This window comes from Eptatretus burgeri, chromosome 9 (assembly GCF_056783735.1).
Source record: "Eptatretus burgeri isolate ZD-2024b chromosome 9, Ebu_testis_v1, whole genome shotgun sequence".
Taxonomy (NCBI): domain Eukaryota; kingdom Metazoa; phylum Chordata; class Myxini; order Myxiniformes; family Myxinidae; genus Eptatretus; species Eptatretus burgeri.
In genome coordinates, this window is record NC_140969.1 from 34,802,394 (window position 1) to 34,822,825 (window position 20,432).

Sequence of the window (20,432 nt, forward strand, 5' to 3'; positions counted from 1 at the left end):
ATAACTCCGCTCGGTTATCCCTCAGCATGGAATGAGCCGCTGAAGCGGTTTGTGTCCGGAGCCGACCTGCGGCGTGGTACAACTCCTCGGTACGCTACCCGCGCGGGTATTTAGGTATATCGACATTTGGCGATTCACCCTCTTTCGCGCGGATAGAATGCGGACTGGTTTGTGGTGAGGTTAAACCCCCACCCGTGGCTAGCTCCTTGGCGGTAGTTCCAAGAGGGTCACGACTGAATTGTCCGTCCGGTGGGCGACGCGGTTGCGATTGGAGTTACGCAATCGCTCGCACGCCAGGCGGGCCAGAATTTGTAACAATATATTTGATACGTGGCGAGCTTGGATCTCATGGGACAAATTCACTCAATGATGGTAGAATTTAATTTTAAATTTGAAGATGTGGACCAAATGATGTTTTGCATCCTTTATTTCCTCATTTGATGAATGGTGCCAAGTAACAAAGATTCTTACAAGGAAAAGCAAGCTGAGTTATTCGGAATTTCAACAGGAGGTACAATGGAGGACTACTACCTGCCAGCTTTCCTCCGATGCCTCCCGGGTACTGCTCAGAAGGTTCTGCAGGGAGGAGAGCTTCTTCTCGAGCAGCTGCTCGCGATACAAAGCCTCCTGCAATGAATACAACTTTCACCATCAGAAAAGGCTCTCACATAGCACTTACAACTCGATTAAAAGCTTTGTTGCAGCAATCGATGCAATTTTGAAACGGCTTATATATCCAGCCCATATATATACGAAGAAAACTCAAAACGAAATTACACAGTAAATGTGCTCTGTGACATGAACACATAAACAGCTATAGTGATCGATCAAAACATTTCATTGGTTTTCTGGCTGAGCTCATAACCAAATCAGAGCCATGCAGGGCATACCGGCGGATCTTCCTTCAACTATGGTGTGAATTGGGCTCAACCATTGCTCAAGATTCAAGATTTATGGAAGAATTACACAATATAATTTGCAAAGTAAATACACAGAGAACATGCCAGAAAGAAATAGACGGATAAGGGACAAAGAAATAGGGAAGGGGTAGGCATGCCGGATAAGTGGGTATACACAGGTAAAAAAAGAAGCATAATGAGGAAGAAGAGAAGGTGGATAATGAACCCACAACCAGATGAGAGAGCCAACCAGAGAGCAGACAAAAAAGTTACAGGAAATCGAGGGGAAAGGTCAGCGAGAATAGAAAATATCATGACCAAGTATATGGGAGACAAAGTGAGATGGCAGTGCACAATCACCTTAAACGAGTGAAGGAAAGAAAATTACACAATCTCAAGGATGAAAAAAAAAACAATGGACAAAATAAATTAAGTACATTTGGGAAGGTTACAAACATACGATAGTCACTGGGTGAGCACATGCAACCTGGTGGCAATGGGGAAGTATGAAGGGCAGGAAGGCTGGATTGGGTAACACCAGATGAGATATGATGCAGGAACACAAGGCTATAAAATTGACAGTGGTGGGAGCAGACTAATCCCTGGACTTCAGCCTCTGGCTGAGAGACATCAATTATATTAAGGGCTTTAGATTCCACTGCCTTCAGGCATGCAAGGATATCAACAGCAGCAGTCCATAGAGCCTTTGAACCATCAATGTTATCCTCCATCACACAGCAGACAAATGCTTTGTACAATTAATATACGGAGATTAGTACAACAAAGAAAGGACCTAGGCTCTGCAGAATTCATGGATTCAAAGATTTTTCACTGAACACTACCAACTGTCGGGACAAACAACACCGGCAATTGGTTTGAAATTTAATCGGACATTCTGAATCAGCTATCAGTCTTCACTAAGTATCTTGCCAGAAAGTCACTACCTATAGTGCAGGATTCAGAGACAAAAAAGTCACACCTGGCTGACAAAATACTGACCCTTGCATTGCGCCAATTTGATGAGACAACTACAAAGGTGGAAGAGAGGAGATTGGGACCATATTCTGTGCAGAGCGTTGGTGCTGCTTAAGCAGTCTCCTTGGCTATTGGGCACAATCCTGGACGGGTCACCACTCCGACACAGTATACCAGCAAGCTGGCACTCATTTTGCCGACCTCGGAAGAATGACAGGTCGAGTTAACCCCACCTGGTATTAATTCAACAGCTGAGGGGGATTTGAACTCAGGACCCGAGGATCCAAAGCCCACCACCCTAACCATTAAGCCAACACCAGGCATACTACAAAGGAAACATCTCCAAAAGCATTTTCAATAATAAATAAATAAATGTCGCATGAACCATCTCGGGATTCTCATTATCCACTTTGCGCAAATCCCAATAGCATCATTCCATTTTGATTTTGGAGATCATGATAATGTCCAACACTGGAGACGAGCTAGGATGCATGTTTTGTATCATACAAATTAGTTGATGGATGAATGAGGTTGGCTTAGCCAATATTGGAACTACCATGAACAATACTTCCAAAAATATACATGATGCTGCAAGGATGCTGTGATGGTGGAAAGGATAGGTTTCGAGGTATGGGAGAACTCATAATTTTCAATAAAGACAGCGTTAATATTGCTATGGTGATCACGTCAGCCAACCGGTGCAGACGTTGAGCCAGGTCAGGGCCAGGGCCTATTTGCACCGATACCCATTCCAATTTGGATCATCCATGGCTGAACAGGCAGCACTGCAATTTCCATGGAATGGCCACTGAACTGGGGTGACCAGAGGCAGACAGAGAGCTCGCTTAAACTGCTGCAGCAGCTTGCGACTGCACGAGGAGCAAACGGGGTTGGTGGGAATATAGGCTTCTCCTCCGTGAGAGCTTCCTTGAAACATGTCTTACACCAATGAACCGAAGATCAGACCAATCCTCTTCTTGTCTGCCAGTGGTTTTGTCACGTCTGGCCAATGCCCCACCAAATGACTTCACCCAGGCCTGCCTGCTCTGTGCCCATTGGTGGTTAGGGTGCCACTCAAACCGAAGCCCTGCCTCAAACCTTCTCGGTCTCTTGTGAATGCTTGAGAACCTGAAAGAGCACGCCAAAACTGTTGCCTCAGTTGATCCGTCAGGCCACTATTCACCCAAAGCACGAAGGACAGATCTTTTGAGGGCAAAAAATTAAAAAGGGGGTTTGTGAGAGGGTTTCAGAAACAAACATTGGGAGGGGAGTGGACAGCCTTTCTATACAAATATCAACACACAATATATTATAAATAATTTAACGCACCATTATGCTAAACAAGCACTGTGGAAATAACTATTTATTAGTTCTATATTAGGCCTGGAGATAGCTTGAAGGTAAAGGTGGCTGACTTAAGATCCTAGGGTCTCGCGTTCAAGCTCCTGTCAGGCCATTGAATTAACACCAGGTGGGGTTGACTCAGCCTATCATCCTTTCCGAAGTCGACAAAATTAGTACTGGTGTACGAGGGTAATAACCATTTGGGGTGGCCACTCGTCCAGGATTGTACTCCTTGCCAATGAAACTGCTTTGGCAGCCCTATGTGCCTTACGGCATGAAAGGAATGGTATTATTATATGATAAACTATATATATATATATATATATATATATATATATATATATATATATATATATATATATATATATATATATATATATATATATATATATATATATATATATACGTATACTGTATATTGTTAACCCTGAGAAGCCCATTTCTGCAACAAGTTGTTAGCTTTTCAAGAGCAGTGTCCGAGATGGCTACATCCTTTCAGAGTGAAGGTCCAAAAGTGGAATATTATATGTACTGAGGACAAACTTGAGCAGGTGCCCACACACTTTGAAGGATGGTGAGAGGATTGAGAAGTTTGACCTCAGTTGAGCTCAATGTTGGGCTCTGGCTCATCAAAGCATGGATAATCAAAATAAATACCAATTACTGCACCGTAGTCCCAAGAAGGAAGCCAGACATAAAACTGATTGCGAGCTCTGTGGAAGAAGTGTAGGTTGCCATCAATTTGGTTTGCCTTCTCAATGGAGAACACAAGCAACTTCTTGGCAATTGTCTAACCACATGCCTCACTGTAGAAGCATCATTATATTGACTAGGACTGTTAAAAACATGAAGGGATTAACTCGTGAAGGAGAGAAAGCAGTATGTTGTGGAAGGAATTCCAAGAACTACCAACGTTAGAGGCAGATGAAATAATGGACCAATCGCTGGGAGAGATATTGCATTTCAGACCAGCGCAATCTGCATAACTGAAGTACCCCAAGATAGCAGTTTAGTGGCTCTCTGAAAACTGTCAAGCAAAAGACAATTTCATGAGAATGTGGGACATTTTCACAAAAGCGGGTCAGGTAACGGTAAAGACTGTCCGATAATTTTTATCAAGCATACATTGCCCAGTCAGTGCAGAGGCCCTTATGGTGATCCTGCATTGCTGACATCATTTGAACATTTTTCTACGCCTTATAAGGGGTTCAAGCACTATTTCGAGAATATCAAAGAAAGTTGATATTTGAGTTTGTTCTTTACCGTTACCTGACCCGCTTTTGTGAAAATGTCCCATATGATCAAAAGGGCCAAGAGCAGCGGAGGAGATGAAGCAGAACAGATTTGAGAGGAAGTTTGACATGACCAGAACGAACAGAGAATGACTGCCATTTGGAAACTCATGAGTAAGAAAAGAAACAGACCATAGTCAGCTGTTTCACAAAAGGCCTTCACTGCAATACTGTGAACTCTAGTTTGAGGGCCGACTCCAAGACAACTGACATGGTAGCAAATTAAGTCTGTGTAGATGAAAAAGAGAAAACTGGGTTAGAAGGACAGCAGAGAATCCAGGTTTGAGCAAAGAGCCTTATAGAAGAAGTCCTCACAACTGGAAGGCAGCAACCACAAACAGAAACAAAAGGTTTGCACCGAGAGACACAGAACCAGAAATAATAGGCTCAATGACAGAGGAACATAGAGAGCAATACCACCTCCATGACAATATCTGGGTGTGTCAGAATGCAGGAGGAAGTCGCAGAAGAGTGGGGCAGATGAAACGGGAACACTCCAAGTGAAAAGGGATGCTCTAAGTCAAATAATATCAAAAACAAATAATGCAGAGGCTACGTGGATGGACGGATCTGATCATTTATTAAAATAAAAATAAAAACTGATAATAAAGAGACCCATAGAGCAAGGGAGGGAAGAGATACGGAGACAAGGGAGGGAAGAGATACGGAGACAGAAAAAGCATGGAAACAAAAGCAATACCACCGAATATGCTTATAGTGTAAGTCACTTAAACAGGTTCTACTTACGGACACGGTGCCACATCATTCACACAGAACAAGAGAAATGACCCCCGCATAGGCAAGGGGGTAGACGGGGTTCATAAACAATACGGGGTTTCTCATGGACACCGAGACTGAGATACTCCCTGCTTTACAAAGGGGATGACGCAGGGACTTCAACCAACTCTACGGCAACACCCTTGGATGTCGTAAATGTTATCTTTTGCGGTGAATGTTTCATATTTTCAGTCTTAAGCAAAGCCTGGTGTTGGCTTAATGGTTGATGGGAGTGAGACACAGTGATGGGAGACAGAGGTTGATGGGAGTGAGAAGAGTATGAGAGCAAGAGTGAGGAATTGGCGAGGGCAGACAAGGGGTGGGAGAACTACAATGAGGGGATTGGGAAAGCTGCCAGAAGGGGTACCAGAAAGGGAAAAGGAAGACACTGAAAGGAAAGCCACCAGGTGTAAGCACCTGCTGCAGCCTGGATGTACTTCTGTAGTTCAAGTTTGAGCAAAATGACCACAAACACTTCAGCCAGGGTGAAAAAGTGGACCATGGGTAAGAAGTCAGGGTAAGAAAACAGTGCTGTTTTTGTTTTCTCATTTGTACACAATATTTGGATTTTGGGGCTAACAAGAAAAGGTTAAAGGAAAATGGGAAAGAGCATGAATGGAATGAGACAATAGGATGGGGAAAGGAGAAAGATCAGATCATGAATCATGCACTGTACAGAGCATCAGTGCTGCCAAATAGGTTTCTATGGCTGTGGTTATAATCCTGGATGTGTGGACACTGACATAGGAAGTTAGGGCAGGAATTTGAAATTTGCCCAAGGTGCTGGTGACAGGTTACCAACTCTTTGCAAAGGACACTGAGATCTTTAATGCACCAACTCATGCTGGCAGACTAGACATCAAGTTTAACGGCCATCCGATGGACGGCACATACATTGATGAATCGCCCTAAGAGGAGAAACAAAACCACGTAGCAATCCTAACTATATGGAGAAGTACAGAGGAAGAATGAAAGAGGGAATGAGTAACAGAGTGGAGAGAAGAAGAAAGAAATGAACATCAACAAAAACAGATGCTTTTGTCTTTCAAACAATATTAGTATTAATTTTTAAAAGGAGAGCAACAAAATCATGGATGCATTTCCATATTCAAGTGGGTTAAAAGCACCAAAATACAGACAGGTTTGTGGTCCCAAAAATGTGCTTAAATAAGTTGAGAAACAGCATGGCAGCGGCACTCTTGACCTGTAGGTAGTGAGAGAGCTGGTAGATTTCCTGTGTGTACAACATCTGATTTGGGAGCAGAATCTGTTGAAGCAAAAAGAGAGAGAAATAAATTACAATTATGTACATAGATGTGCGTAGAATTTCAACGTTTACGTAGTTCTCTCTTCAACAAAAAATGCCTGTTCTATCATCGTCTCAGTCTCAGGGAGGAGCTTGTGTGTCCTTCACATGTCGGACAAGAACATCAAGACAAATGAACACAGTACATAGGATTATGAACACTACAATAGAGATAGCTCTGGAGCCAACTGCGATAGATGTTCAAGGGTAGGTCTCCAATGTGCACAGACCCACCAAGCACATCTGGGACTTGGGCATAAGAGTGGAATAGCTACCTCTGCTGCAGTGTTCTTGCTGAGCAGTGGTGAACTTCGAGGGAAACCCCCTACAGTAGCTTAAATTAATAATGAAGGAGTTAGACAGAGATGATTCTTTCATCTGATGGAAGGGATGCAAAAGGAGTTTGAGAGTTTGCATGTGTGACTGTCACAACCTTGAAGGAGAAATAAAACAAAGTCTGGAGACGAGAGAGATTCATCATGCTGGGGGCTTGGAAGAGTCGTGCACATGCTGCATGACCATAATGTGGATACACAACCGCCTAACTGAGATTACGTAGAACGAACCTCCATGTTACACGAAGGTGAATGACAGGCAAGCGGCTTTGAGATGGCTGTTACTGCCATGCAGCTCCCTGCTCCACCAAGGAAGGATGCTGGCACATAGATACCTTTTCAAATCCAGACATCAAGAAGTTTCAGACACACTATCGGGCATGCTCCTTCATGAGCTCACGGGGTTTCTCACGGACACCGAGACTGAGATACTCCCTGCTTTACAAAGGGGATGACGCAGGGACTTCAACCAACTCTACGGCAACACCTTTGGATGTCGTAAATGTTATCTTTTGTGGTGAATGTTTCATATTTTCAGTCTTAAGCAAAGCCTGGTGTTGGCTTAATGGTCATGGTGGCTAGCTTATGATTCAAGGGTCTTGAGATGAAGCCTCTGTCGCTGCATTGAATCAACACCAGGCAGGTCGAGTCAGCCCGTCATCCTTCCGAGGTCAGCAAAATGAGTACGAGCCAGCTGGTAATGGGGGCATCAGTAGCAGAGCTGCGCCCCCAGAAAGTGATGCAGCCAAGCAGCCACAGCTTGCATATGAATAAATAACTCTCATGCACGAGATGTGTATATATATATATATATATATATATATATATATATATATATATATATATATATATATATATATATATATATATATATATATATATATATATATATATATATATATATACGAATGTAGGACTCAGAGTTTACATGCTGTGTGGATGAAAGTACAAAATAAAAAAGAAAAGTGATGTATGTGGGTAATGGCCGACTGATTATGAAATAGCTAACCAGCAGTATTGGGAAAGTTTGAAAATTTATGTGTGTACTTTGGAAAGAATTGGTTTATTTTCGCAATTCTGAAATTCATTTGACCTGTGAACCATACGTGTACATCGATTGAAAGGTTGGAAGGAATATTGTTAGCGCTAGCCGACCGGATTGACGAGCAAATCACTTAGCTTCTTCCTTAAGGTTTAACGGGGAGAAAGATCCTTTAGATCTCGGAAAATAACATGTGGTCGCCGACAAGTTCAACAGGACTTCAGTTTCCGTATTACCGCCAGGATTCATGAGTATTCAACAATGTTTTTTCCATTACAATTCCAACAAAAATAGATGGGGAGGGGAAAAGGCCCAAAATTCATAAACAGTACGAGTTCAACATGTACCTTGTTCTGATGTTCGTTGGAGGTACAGTTCCTGTCACACAGTGCATACAAGGTCATAAGTAAGTTTGCAATCAAACACACAAAGCTACATGCTAATATCCCATGCACCTGTACAACAACACCAAAAAGGTAAGTACATGTTTCGGTCCACATGATCTTACCGGGGCCGCTGTTTAAACTCTACGCCGTTGGGCAGGAAGAGGCGCACCGTCGCAATTATACAGCTGTACGTTACTGGGAATGCAATGGAAGAAAAAGATGAGGTTCGGATCTGAAGAATGTATCGCTCTCACTCAACAACAAAATGTCATCCTAAAAACCTCACACTCAGCCGAGTTCAGTCACATTCACTGTGGATTCTGAGAAATTAAATTTGAAATCAACACTGGCTGTTGACAATATATATAAATATATATATATATATATATATATATATATATAAAAGTTTTTCATTCATTACCGGTGTCTGGTGTACTTCTGGGTACATACTTGGGAATAAATTTTTCACATAATGTATCTTATTGTTGAAAAATGAGCATTTTTCATCTTATAAAATAGAATTTTTTCATCTTATAAAATAGAATTTTTTCCTCCAATCCATCCCACTTCACCATTCAGTGCTGTTGCACTTTTAGGCAGGAATTTGTAATTTGTTCAGGGTGCCGATGACAATCGCTTACTCTTTATGAAAGACACCGTGGAATTTTTAAAGTCCGCCAGTGAATGTCAGCAGACGGGTCCCCAGGTTAACATCCATCCGTAGGACGGAAAACTCTTCAAAATCGTAACAGAAAAACACCAACCGGCAGTTTACCGTCGGGCCCAGAAACAAACCAGATAAACAGTTCAATGTAAAATGCACTACCTCTGTGCAATCATGATAACCTCACCGACTATGCTGACCGTGCTCCAAAAAACAAACAAAACACAACACGCTGTCGTGTCTTCATACTATCACTCCAACATCCATCCAATGTTCATAAGACATCCGACAGTTGGAAAAGAACAAATCGACTCTAAAACAGACAAGAGAGCTATTTGACAAAAACAGCATCAATAATTTTACAAAATGCAGGCAGGCAAGTGAACTCACCATGACGAGAATTTTCCGTTATATCAATGCCAAACTGCAAGACGTCTCCAGAGAAGATCTCATACGGATAACTTTCCTCACCACTCTTAGAGAGACGCCGCCCATTCACATATGTGCCATTGCTGCTCCTCGTGTCTTGCAAGAAGAACTTGGGAAACGTACAAAGGGTAGGACGAAGAACATATAAGCACATCAACTTTAACGAGATGATCCAGGACCATCAACACTCAATGAATGTTGACCGCTTCACGCAACTCTAAAACTGCTCAATCAAGTTTCTAATTTGAGCGAATGTATTGGACAATCAAAAACGTTTATGGGCAGCTTTAGGACTTCAGATATACAATAACAACCACCACCACCACCACCACCACCACCACCACCACCACTACCGTCAACTTATCTGTTTCTTCACAAATAATCTGATTGGCCTGTTTGGTGTTGCCATCAGTCCCACAAGTTAATGATGCAAAAACCCAGAATAAAATCTTGTACACTTTTTGTGTACCATAATCTATAAAAATCATTATAATTATTTTAAAGTACACCAATGTCTAAAAATGTCTTCAACCTAAATGTGATCCATTTACAAGCTCTACGATTAACTTTCTGAGGTTGTTGCAAAAAGAAAATAAATTTCCTTGATTTCCACCATGCATGCAACTAATGACCTGCAACAACTCAATTTACTCATTGAATAAATACTGATATTTGTTACATTACAAAGATATTTAATCAATTCTTCAGAGCAAGATTGCTGATGAAACAGCTCTCTTGCAGTATTTTATTGGCCTTGCTCGAAAGGGAGTATTATAATTGGTCTGTGGGTCAGTGTGTGTTGGTGTCAGTGAGTCCACACACAGATCAACTTTAGTCATGACCTGGGTGACCTACTTTTTCAACACACTACCATGAAGCGGCCTACTTTATTACATCAATCCAAGTGGCCAACTTTGATAAAGCACTCCAAGTGGCCTACTTTGATAAAGCACCCCGATGTGGCCCACTTTAATATAGCACCCCCATGTGGCCCACTTTAATATAGCACCCCCATGTGGCCCACTTCAATATAGCACCCCATGTGGCCTACTATAATATAGCACCCCCATGTGGCCTACTATAATATAGCACCCCCATGTGGCATCATAGTTCTACAAAGTTGTCTCACCCACAACATTTTTATTTCCAATTTAACCACAAATTGATTTTCTACCATGAATGTGCATTCTGTCTAAATTAGCTACACCTGTTCCTGATGGTGTTTTTGTCCACACCGAGATCGACTGTAATAGAGTATGTTCAATCTAAGGAGTTTGAATAAAATTACATCGCATGCAAACATATGCACAGCAATGGAATACGTTTATGGAGTTTTCATTTCTAAAACCACATGCGAAATTATTAAAAAATATATATTTTTTAACATGCAACAAGGTCACACTCAGTGGTTTGTCATGTGAAAGGCTCACCGAGACAAACATTCCACTGAGACTCGAAAAAAATGATGTGTTTGAACACTTTTCACTTTGCAGTGGACTTCTGTCTGTTGCATTATTTTGGAGAATGCTGAAACATCATGGAGAAGGATAAAATATATTGTTTTGTACAAAAATCTGGTGCAGCAAGAAAAGAAAAAAAGTAGTACTGTCAGACCCCACTATTAGCATATTCGCTATTCGCGAATCCTGCATATTCGCAGTTTATAAACTGTGATGCGCTTTGACATTCGCGGCGTTGTGCTTTGTATAGTCACGGATTTATGCGGGCGAAAAAAATATATATTGAAACTTGAAACTGCACACCACAGACGAATGGCGAGTGATTGGCCCTAAAATTTTTGCGCTATCGTGTACCATTTTGGCTGTATTTCGGGAACATACAAGATGAGAATTTTAGTAATATACTAGACGACCCCTGAACCCGTTGGGTTCCCGTTGTGACAGCGGTTGATAAAAAAAAATCATTTAAAAAAAAACTATACCGCTGAGGTTGTTTGCATTAATCAAATAATCCCAAAGAGTACTTGACTGAATCGGGAATTGATTTTTTAATAATTTTTTTTCGTTGCCCGATTTTGATGAAACTTGATACTACACACCGTAGGTGAATGGCGAGTAAGGTGGCACTAAAAAATTTGCACTATCGTGAACCATTTTGGCAAGATACATACATACATACAAGATCAGAATTTTAGTAATGTATCGATAGATAGATAGATAGATGTCTGTATCAGCTTGCACATCTGGATTTGGGGATTTTCTTCCATTCTTCCTTCCAGATTTGCTCAAGCTCTGTCAAGTTCAATGGGGAACATCATTAAACAACAATCTTCAAGTCTTTCCACAGATTCTCAATTGGATTCAAGTCTGGGCTTTGGCTGGGCCACTCAAGAACTCTCATGTTCTCCTTCTGGAGCAGTTCCAGTGTTACTTTGGCTGTATGCTTGGGCATCATTGTCTTGTTGCAACGTAAATCTTTGCCGCAGTCGAAGATATTTTGCACTCTGAAGCAGGTTCTCCTCAAGGATTTGCCTGTATATGGCTCTGTTCATTGTTCCCTCTTTCATTACAAGTCTCCAAATCGCTGCTGTTGAAAAGCATCCCGAAAGCATGATGCTGCCACCACCATGCTTCACGGCTGGCGAAAGTTCAATTTTCCTCTCATCAGACAACAGATTATTTTTCTCTCCCCCCCCCCCCGCCTCCCTCAAAATAGGTATTTGTTCTCTTCTCCAAAACTACACACACAATTTCAATGAAACTTTACCACAGCCTTCATCACTTTGTACATACCAAAGTTTGTTCATGGCATTAAAAAATAATAAGAAAATAAATTAGGTCCAAGAGGGTTCGAGTGACTGTTGCTCCTGATCCAGGTGAGCTTCAGGAGCAGCAGTTCTATTTTCAATTCATTTGTAAAAATTCTAAAACACATTTTCACTTTGTTATTCTGGGGTATTTTGTGTTGATTGATAACAAAAAAAATTAAATTTAATCTATTTTAAATTCAGGCTGTAACAACAAAGTGTGACAAGAGTCGAGGGGTGGGAATACTTTCTGAAGTTACTGTAAATCATCATTTGAAAAGTTCCGTGTGTTTGTGCAAATAAAAATTTGATTCCTGGGGTTTTTTTGTTTATTTTTTTCTTTTACTTTTATGGTATGGTTGGTTAATCACTTTTAATCACATTCCTTTAATACACATTGGAAACGGTATCTGGTGTTGTCTGTTTTTTTCATTTGTAAGCATTTTTTTTAATGAAAGTGTAATCATGTGCATTTGTGGTCAAAAATATTTTAAACTATTAAAAGTTTCCCCTACGAATCAGAAACTTCTGGGAACCTATCCCCTTTTTCCATTGAAACAATGCCCTGCTATTCGCGGATTTGCCATTCACGGCATTTTCCAGGATTGCATCCCCAACGAATAGTGGGGCCTGACAGTGCTGTAAAAATGACAAAAGACTACCACATCAACCCTTAGTTGCACGATGATTCGACCAGCTGAATTACATTTGCTAGCATTTCTAAACAGCCTCTACTCATCTTGTGCAAATTACAAAAAAAAAAATTCAAAGCTAAAATATCGTCATTTCATAAAAAATAACAAAATAAAAATCATAAATATGGGTGAAAACTAGTCGACATGGAAACCCCCCTTGATATATCCTGGCTACACCAATGATCATGCAGTTCTGGCGATTGGATAGAGCCGACGGTGCTTGGGCTTTGAAGAGCGTTTGATCAAATCGGCAGTGCTTTTTGCTCCTAAAACCAAGCTTACAAGAGCTATTTAAAGCACTCTTGAATTCCTTGACGAAGTGACACTAAATAATTGACAAGGCATGGTGGAAAATCCCAATCAGTCCAAATATAAACCAAAATGGAAACTTGTTACCAATAGACTCCTCTACCTGGCGACCTGTCATCCTCTATAATTTCAAACAACTGTCCCCCATGCCATACCCACCAGGGCAGCACCCATTCCTCCCCCCCCCCTTCCAAGGCTGAAAAATATTTCCCTATCATTTGGCCAACAGATAATTTGCATCACAAAAATCTTCCCATTCTATCTGGAACATTTCCCATTAAACATACCAGTCCCATGAAAAGGCACATTTGTGATAATTATTCCTTTCTGTTTTTGAACAACAAACTACTTTGGAGAACAATCCCATTTTAATGAACAAATTTCAACTCTAAATAATTTTAAGTGAGGTATCGAAAAAGTTTTAATTTACATTATCAAAATGCTTTCAGCACTACCAGAGCCAAATAGGAACAGTGGATCAAACAGCTTTAATGGGCAGTTGATGAGGGGGGATTGGGGAATCCAGTACAAGTTTTCACTCCAGCGACCACAGACACAGAATGAATCTCTTTGATGGAACAAGAATATTGAGTTTCATTTTTTTCCTCCAGAAACAGAAACAGAAACATGAAGTGTCTTGAAACTTTGAGCTATGCAAGGAATTGAGACAAATACAACAGCCCACTTATTGAGCTCTTTCTATAGATATTTGTGTGTTGCACACAAATTTTAGAAGCTGTGATAACACCATGACGACTCTTCGATGAAATATATATGGGGGGGGGGGGTGATGCAAAAACGCAGCTGAGATTGAATCCTGTCTGAATAAAAACAGTTATGATAATGGGTTCCCAATGGACAAAAGCTCGAAATTTCATTCCGATGTAAAGGTACAAATATGGATTATGATGCACTGTTTAACAGCATGTCATCATGGAATCACATATCAAGCAGCAGAGGTTATAAAAAATATATAATAATAATATAATAATAATAAAAAATGAATAAATAAATATTTGTTAAATGCAGAATGGAAGGAGTGGATGGAGGATGGGGAATGGAGAAACAGAAAATGAGATCAAGGTTTTCCAAAGACGACCATGTGGTGTCCAAAAGTAGCTACTCTTCACTTTTTACAAATTGTCAAGGTGAATTAAAGAGTTCAAAAGAAAGTGGTCGAAAAGTTTTATATACAGGGATTCAAGGAGAACCCAATTATTTCAGCCAAATAGCCAGAGACCCAAATTGTTTTCAACAGCTGAGACAATTGTTTTAAAATTCATCAACAAACAATATCCATATTTGGTGATTCTCAGCCACCCACTGAAACCATTCATAGAAACGTCCTCTACATAACCACACTGCACACCCCCCTCCCCCCTCCCCCCAACCACCACCACCTCCTTTACCCTCCCTCCTCCTCCCCTTTCATTCATCCACTTCTCATTGCATATACACAGAGTATCTATATGTCGATTCTGTAAAAAGGAAATAAGAAAACTTTCCATTTATTCTTTCTTTCCAGGGTTCTGTCTGAAGGCAGGTTCAATGCTACCAAATCAGTCCCACAGCAAGGATTACACAGGAGGGTTTACCTTTGCCTTGCCTTGCGTCAGTGATAGTCCAGGCAGGAATTTCAATTTGTTCATTGTGCCAGCAACAACTCGTCTACTCTTCGCGAAGGACACCGTGGGATCTTTAACGTTCACCAAATAATGCCAGCAGATGTGACGTCTAGTTTAACGTCCATCCGAGGGACGGCACACGCATTGATGAATCACCCTGCCTGTAAAACACTGGGATGCGAGTTTATAGCTGGGTTGGGATTCAAACCCAGGCGAGACAGCTTCGAGGCGAGCGTGTGTACCTCTAGACTACCTGGACCAGCCTCTTTGATAATCCACAAAAACATAATGGTAAATGTTTTAAATCATTTCCGATTAAGTTTTTTGTCATCATCTTCAAGAAACTGTCACAGGTTGACAATCCCAAGCAAAAAAAGCAAAGCAATGTTCTCTGTTTCTCTCCATCTATGTAAAATTGCTCCCTGCAAATTGAGTTGAGGAGGAAAAGAAAAAAAAAATGGAACATCTAAAAAATAAATGCCATTCTCTGTATGTCTGTGTGTAACAGCAATCACGCCAAAATTACTGGGCCAATTGCCACCAAACTTGGCACATGGACTGTAGTCATGGGGGTTCGGGAGGGAAGGTCGATGAAAATTCTCTACGTAAATGTGCATCGTGTAGCACCACCCAGTTACAAGTCATATTACAAGTCAGCTGTGTAGATAACTTGCATTGTACACATCCCCAGAGCGGGAGCCCCAAAGCCAACCTCCACTAACCAGGGAAGGGAGTCCAGAGGGAGGAGAAAGGGTGAGGTGGGAGACTGGAGCGGGAGCGGGTGGTAGGAGGCAGGGAGAGAAGTGATGGGAGAAGAGGGGGGAAGGGGCGTGAGGAGGAACCCTGGGTTGACCGGCAACGCCGAGCACCGCTGCTGGTCATTGACAATATGAAAACTACCAAGTCAGCTTTAGAAGTGTCCCACTTTGGGACTTAACTGAACACAAGAGCAAATTATTTTTGTTCCTTTTTTATTGACTTATTTTAACGATGCAAAAACTTCCCTCCTCGAGTAAAGCAAAAACATTGACTGAAATGGTATAAAATAAGAAAAAAATTTTTTAATAGCTGGTGCAAAGTTAAGTTTTGTTAAATTCACACCAGTTCTCAGCCAGTAATGTGCACCAATTTCTAAGCACCAGGAAATGCTGAATATCAGATCCTAACCACAATCTTATCCCAGCAAAACAGCAGAGTCGAGCAGCACACAAGAGGAACTGCCTACATGGGACAGTTGCACATTATCAAGAGTAACAAAATTAAATGTTTTTTGGGGGGAGGGGGGTTAGACTAGTGGAGGATGGAGATAAACAGAAAGGAAAAGGAAGGAAAAAAAAAAGTAGAGAAAACAAAAATAAAAATGAAAGGAAAATGATTCAAAGAACTAAAACGGCACTCAGTAGAGAGCATACCTCCGCAAGGCTGAACAGTTTATGTTTTGTATCCCACTGATAGGCCAGATCTGCATCCAGACCTTCAAGCAAAATCTAATCGCTTGAATTTGTCACCGACACAACTTGTCCACCAAGTTTTGTAATAATCCATCCACAACTTTTGGAAATATCATGTAAGATATTGTTTTTGGCCCAATCCTCAATAGTGAAGAATCACTTTTTAAAAAATAAAAAAAAATTACAGGATTCGGATCCAGATCTTCACAAAGATTGAATCAATTTGTCCTCGTCACACACCCAACATGTCCACCAAGTTTCATCCAAATTCGTCGTTTTTTTTTTTTTTAGATATCCAGCTAACAGACAGACAAACAAGCAAACACAAAAATAAAACAAAAAGGTGACCACGTGTGACTTCTTTAAGGTCACACTGAGGTGAACAGAGCTGCTATCCACCAGCAGCGACTCCTTGAGGAATATCTGCTTACGAGAGATTCCGATGAGAATCGTTCTACAGAGTAACCATGAAAAATATGTGTTTGCCTCATAACGTCACCAAATGACGTCATAATGTCTCAAGCTTGACATATCTAGAAAGCACTCATCAAGGTGTTCAATTTGAGGTACGACACGATATGGTTCCTAAAACTTGAAAATTTGACCTTGGGGTCAAATGTTTGACCTCAGGCGCTAACCATGAAGGTCAAGGCCGATCGCCACCAAAAATTAATCAGCTGAGTGCCAGACGATGATCTATATTCCCATGAAGTTTGAAGACGATCCGATCAAAATTATTCAAAAAATAAGGGTTTCGTCGACTCCCCTGATTTGCGACAAAGTGACCTTGACCTTTGACCTTGAAAATTTTATGCGCTGAAAGGGACCTCTATAGGCCTCTGATATGCGAAGTTACAAAAATTTCCAATGATAACTGTGCTCTGCAGAGTGATCGATATGTGATTACAGACAAACAAAAAAAACAAACAAAAAAAAAAACATACAATCTGACTAACATATCTTGCAAAAACTTCGTTTTGGCAAGATAAAAAACAAGTTTTGTCATAATCCGTTCATAACTTTTTGAAATATCATGCTGTATGTTGTTTATGGCCCTATCTCTCAATATGAGACTTTCACAATGACATATTACACCCAAGAATGCTCGGTGCGCACGCACAGGCACCCCAGGAAATGGCAGTGTTTGGGGCACGATAAAGCATCGTCACGGATCCGGGGTTTGAGGCTTGCCACGACGGGAGCACTTGGGTCCCTCCCGAACGCCCGGTCCTGAGGGTGCCGGGCACTACGTGCACTGGCCGGCACAGCCAATCCGGGCAGGGTTACACTACTTTGCGTGATAACTTACCTGTGGACGGCCAGCTAATTGGGGTCAGTGCCCTCAGCACACACTCGGATTACCGCCGAGCGTTACAATGAGTAAGCACTTGCTGACAAAGCAAATTATTGGGGCAGAACGTCCCGTGTAACCTTACTTGTACACTGTGTCAGACCAATAAAGGAAATGACAACCGAGACATATTTGAAATTGCAACAAACAATTATTTATTGCAATCACACAAGCACGTAATCATTTTAAAGCAAGTATTTATAAGCAAGAAAGCAAAAAGGCACAAAAGAGCAGATTTAACCATACCACGTATTCTTCTTCAATCTTACTTGCACAAAAGACTTTGCCGTCATTCACTCAGGAGCAAAGAATAAAACAAGGACTTGAAAATAAAATAAAAGTAATTAATGGAGAAAAGGAAAGCAGTCTTTCCTTCCCTCCCTCACCTCACACAAATATACAGAACAATGCGGAGGAAAATGGAGGGGGAAGATGGGCAGTGGTGATGCGACGTGATGGAGACACGCATCCGCATCCCTGAGGTGCCGGACCCAGTAGGCGAGTCCTCTCTGACGTCCCAGATATGTAACACGCCCTTCCCTGCCCCAGATATCGAGAGGGCACGATGACGCTCGTGGAAGGAGTGTTCTTTTTCCACAGAAGCTCGACACCACCTGCTCGTGAAACTTTCTTCTCAATCTGTCAGTCTTCTGCTCAGGAAAGCTTGTCCCGTTCGTGTTTCCTTTCTGCTTCCCTCAGCCTTCTGCTTCTTCCCTTTCTGCTTTCTGAGCCGTCTGCTCAGGAGCGCTCTTCATCCCTGCTCACGCAAGTGCTGTGTCACGTGATTGGGTTTTCGTATATCATGCCTCGCCCGCTAGGGGTGGCAGGAGTGTACTTCTGGTCGCGCAATAAAGCGGAGTTGATGCTGGCGCGCGTGCTTCTTGCGTCCCACTGCACCTCGTACACTCTAGTTGGTGACGAGGATGGGATAAATACGGACTTGTGCCCGTTTTCGATTGAGACGACTTCGAATTGTTTTCGGAGCAATTGGAATGCTATTTCCACGCGAACGATGTGGTCTACGAGAGCAAACAGAAGTCGATCTTGCTCGCTTCGCTTTCGCCGGAGCATTATCGGCTACTGGGTGATTTAGTGGCACCGAACAGGCCCCGGGATGACGAGCTGTCGTTTCAGGACATTGTGCAGAAGATGACAGCACACATGGTGCCGGAGAAGTCATTACAGCTCGCTCGATTCCAGTTCGATCGCCTCTCGAAAGGAGCAGAGGAGCGCGTCACTGATTTTGTGGCGCGGATTAAGCATTCTTCCGTGGCCTGCAAGTTCACGGCGGGGGAGCGTCCAGCTCGGCTCAGAGATTGTTTTATTGCTGGTTTACAAGATGCGAAGATGGTTTCAGCGGTTTTACGGCTGAAGGGTGAAGCCATTACATTTGACTCGGTGGTCAGCACGGCTACAGCGGTCGAGCAGACTCGCGGGGATGTTCGAGCCATCACCGGCCACGCGGGGTCGCGGGCACCCCGGGACGCACGCGCGACCTTTGATGCGGGTCGGACGTCGCCGCGCGGCCGCGCTTGCGGCGGGGTGACCCCGCGGACATGCTCGGGATGTGGAGGTCGACACCTGCGCCGTGCATGCCCGTGTAAAGGCAACGTGTGTTTGAATTGTCACAAGGTGGGTCATTTGGCGCGTGTGTGCCGTGGGGCGCCGGCCACCGTTAAGGTCATGGACGGCGATGTGCGAGGCGACTCGGGGCGGAACCAGCGGCCGTTGATGGACCTGTTTTCAATTGGCCCGGCGACGGCGCGCCCGATGACGGTGGAAGTCGAAGTGAACAAAACGCCGATCACGTTCCAGGTCGATACGGGAGCAGCGGTGTCGCTCATTGGCGAACAGACCACGCGTAGACTCAACGGCTTGAAGCTTATCAGGTCCAACCTCACGCTGTTCACGTACACCCGCGAGAAGATAATGCCAGTCGGGATGGCAGACGTGTCTGTGCGGTACCAAGGCCAGGTCGCCACGCTTCGGGTGTACGTCGTGCGGGGGAGGGCACCGTCTCTCCTCGGCCGAGATTGGATGGCCCGCATCAGGCTAGACTGGGCCGCAGTTCACCTTGTGCAACCCATGCCGAGCCAGTGGGAGGATCAGTTGGAGGAGATTCTTCAAAGACATCAAGGGTTGTTTAGCGACGACCTTGGGAAACTCAAGGGCATGGAGGCAAAACTCTTCTTGAAGCAGGGGGTGGTCCCTCGGTTTTGTAAACCGCGTCCGGTGCCGTATGCCCTGCGGGACAAGGTCAAGGGTGAACTGGATAGGCTGGAGGCCTGTGGAGTGATCGAACGGGTGTCGTGCTCGGATTGGGCCACCCCGGTTGTCACGGTGCTGAAACGGAATGGAGACGTCCGATTGTGCGGGGACTTCAAATCCACGGTTAACCTGGGGCTCAGCGTGGAGCAATATCCATTGCAGTCAATCGATGAAATATATGCGCGATTGGCGGGGAGTCAATACTTCACGAAGCTAGACCTGCGTGATGCATATTTTCACCTGCCGATGGATCCCGGGAGTAGCGAGCTTTTGACAATCAACACGTGTCAAGGACTCTATCGATATACCCGACTCTGTTTTGGGATTGCTTCGGCCCCAGCTTTGTGGCAGAAAGCCATGGATCAGGTTTGCATTGGCCTGCCAGCTCAGACCTACCTGGACGATGTGCTCATTGCGGGGAAAACTGCGGACGAGCATCTTGCGAACATTGCCCAAGTGCTGACAAAGCTAGAAGCGTGCGGCCTGCGCTTGAACAGGGGCAAGTGCGCGTTCTTCA

General features: G+C 43.0%; 1 protein-coding gene across 4 annotated transcripts in view; it reads right to left on the minus strand.

Moving 5' to 3' along the window:
- The window catches only part of LOC147019880 (sarcolemmal membrane-associated protein-like), a 204,523-nt gene that overhangs the window by 165,495 nt on the left and 18,596 nt on the right, over positions 1-20,432 (minus strand). For all 4 annotated transcript variants that reach the window (XR_015061559.1, XM_085894680.1, XM_085894682.1 and 1 more), the window contains exons 2-6: positions 9,411-9,558; positions 8,479-8,551; positions 8,318-8,348; positions 6,492-6,554; positions 532-627 (exon numbers count right to left, since the gene is read on the minus strand). Coding sequence is in view for 3 of the 4 variants with exons in the window: in XM_085894680.1 (XP_085750806.1) it covers positions 532-627; positions 6,492-6,554; positions 8,318-8,348; positions 8,479-8,551; positions 9,411-9,558 (411 nt within the window). In the remaining variant the exon portion in view is untranslated. The remainder of the gene's footprint in view (positions 1-531; positions 628-6,491; positions 6,555-8,317; positions 8,349-8,478; positions 8,552-9,410; positions 9,559-20,432) is intronic.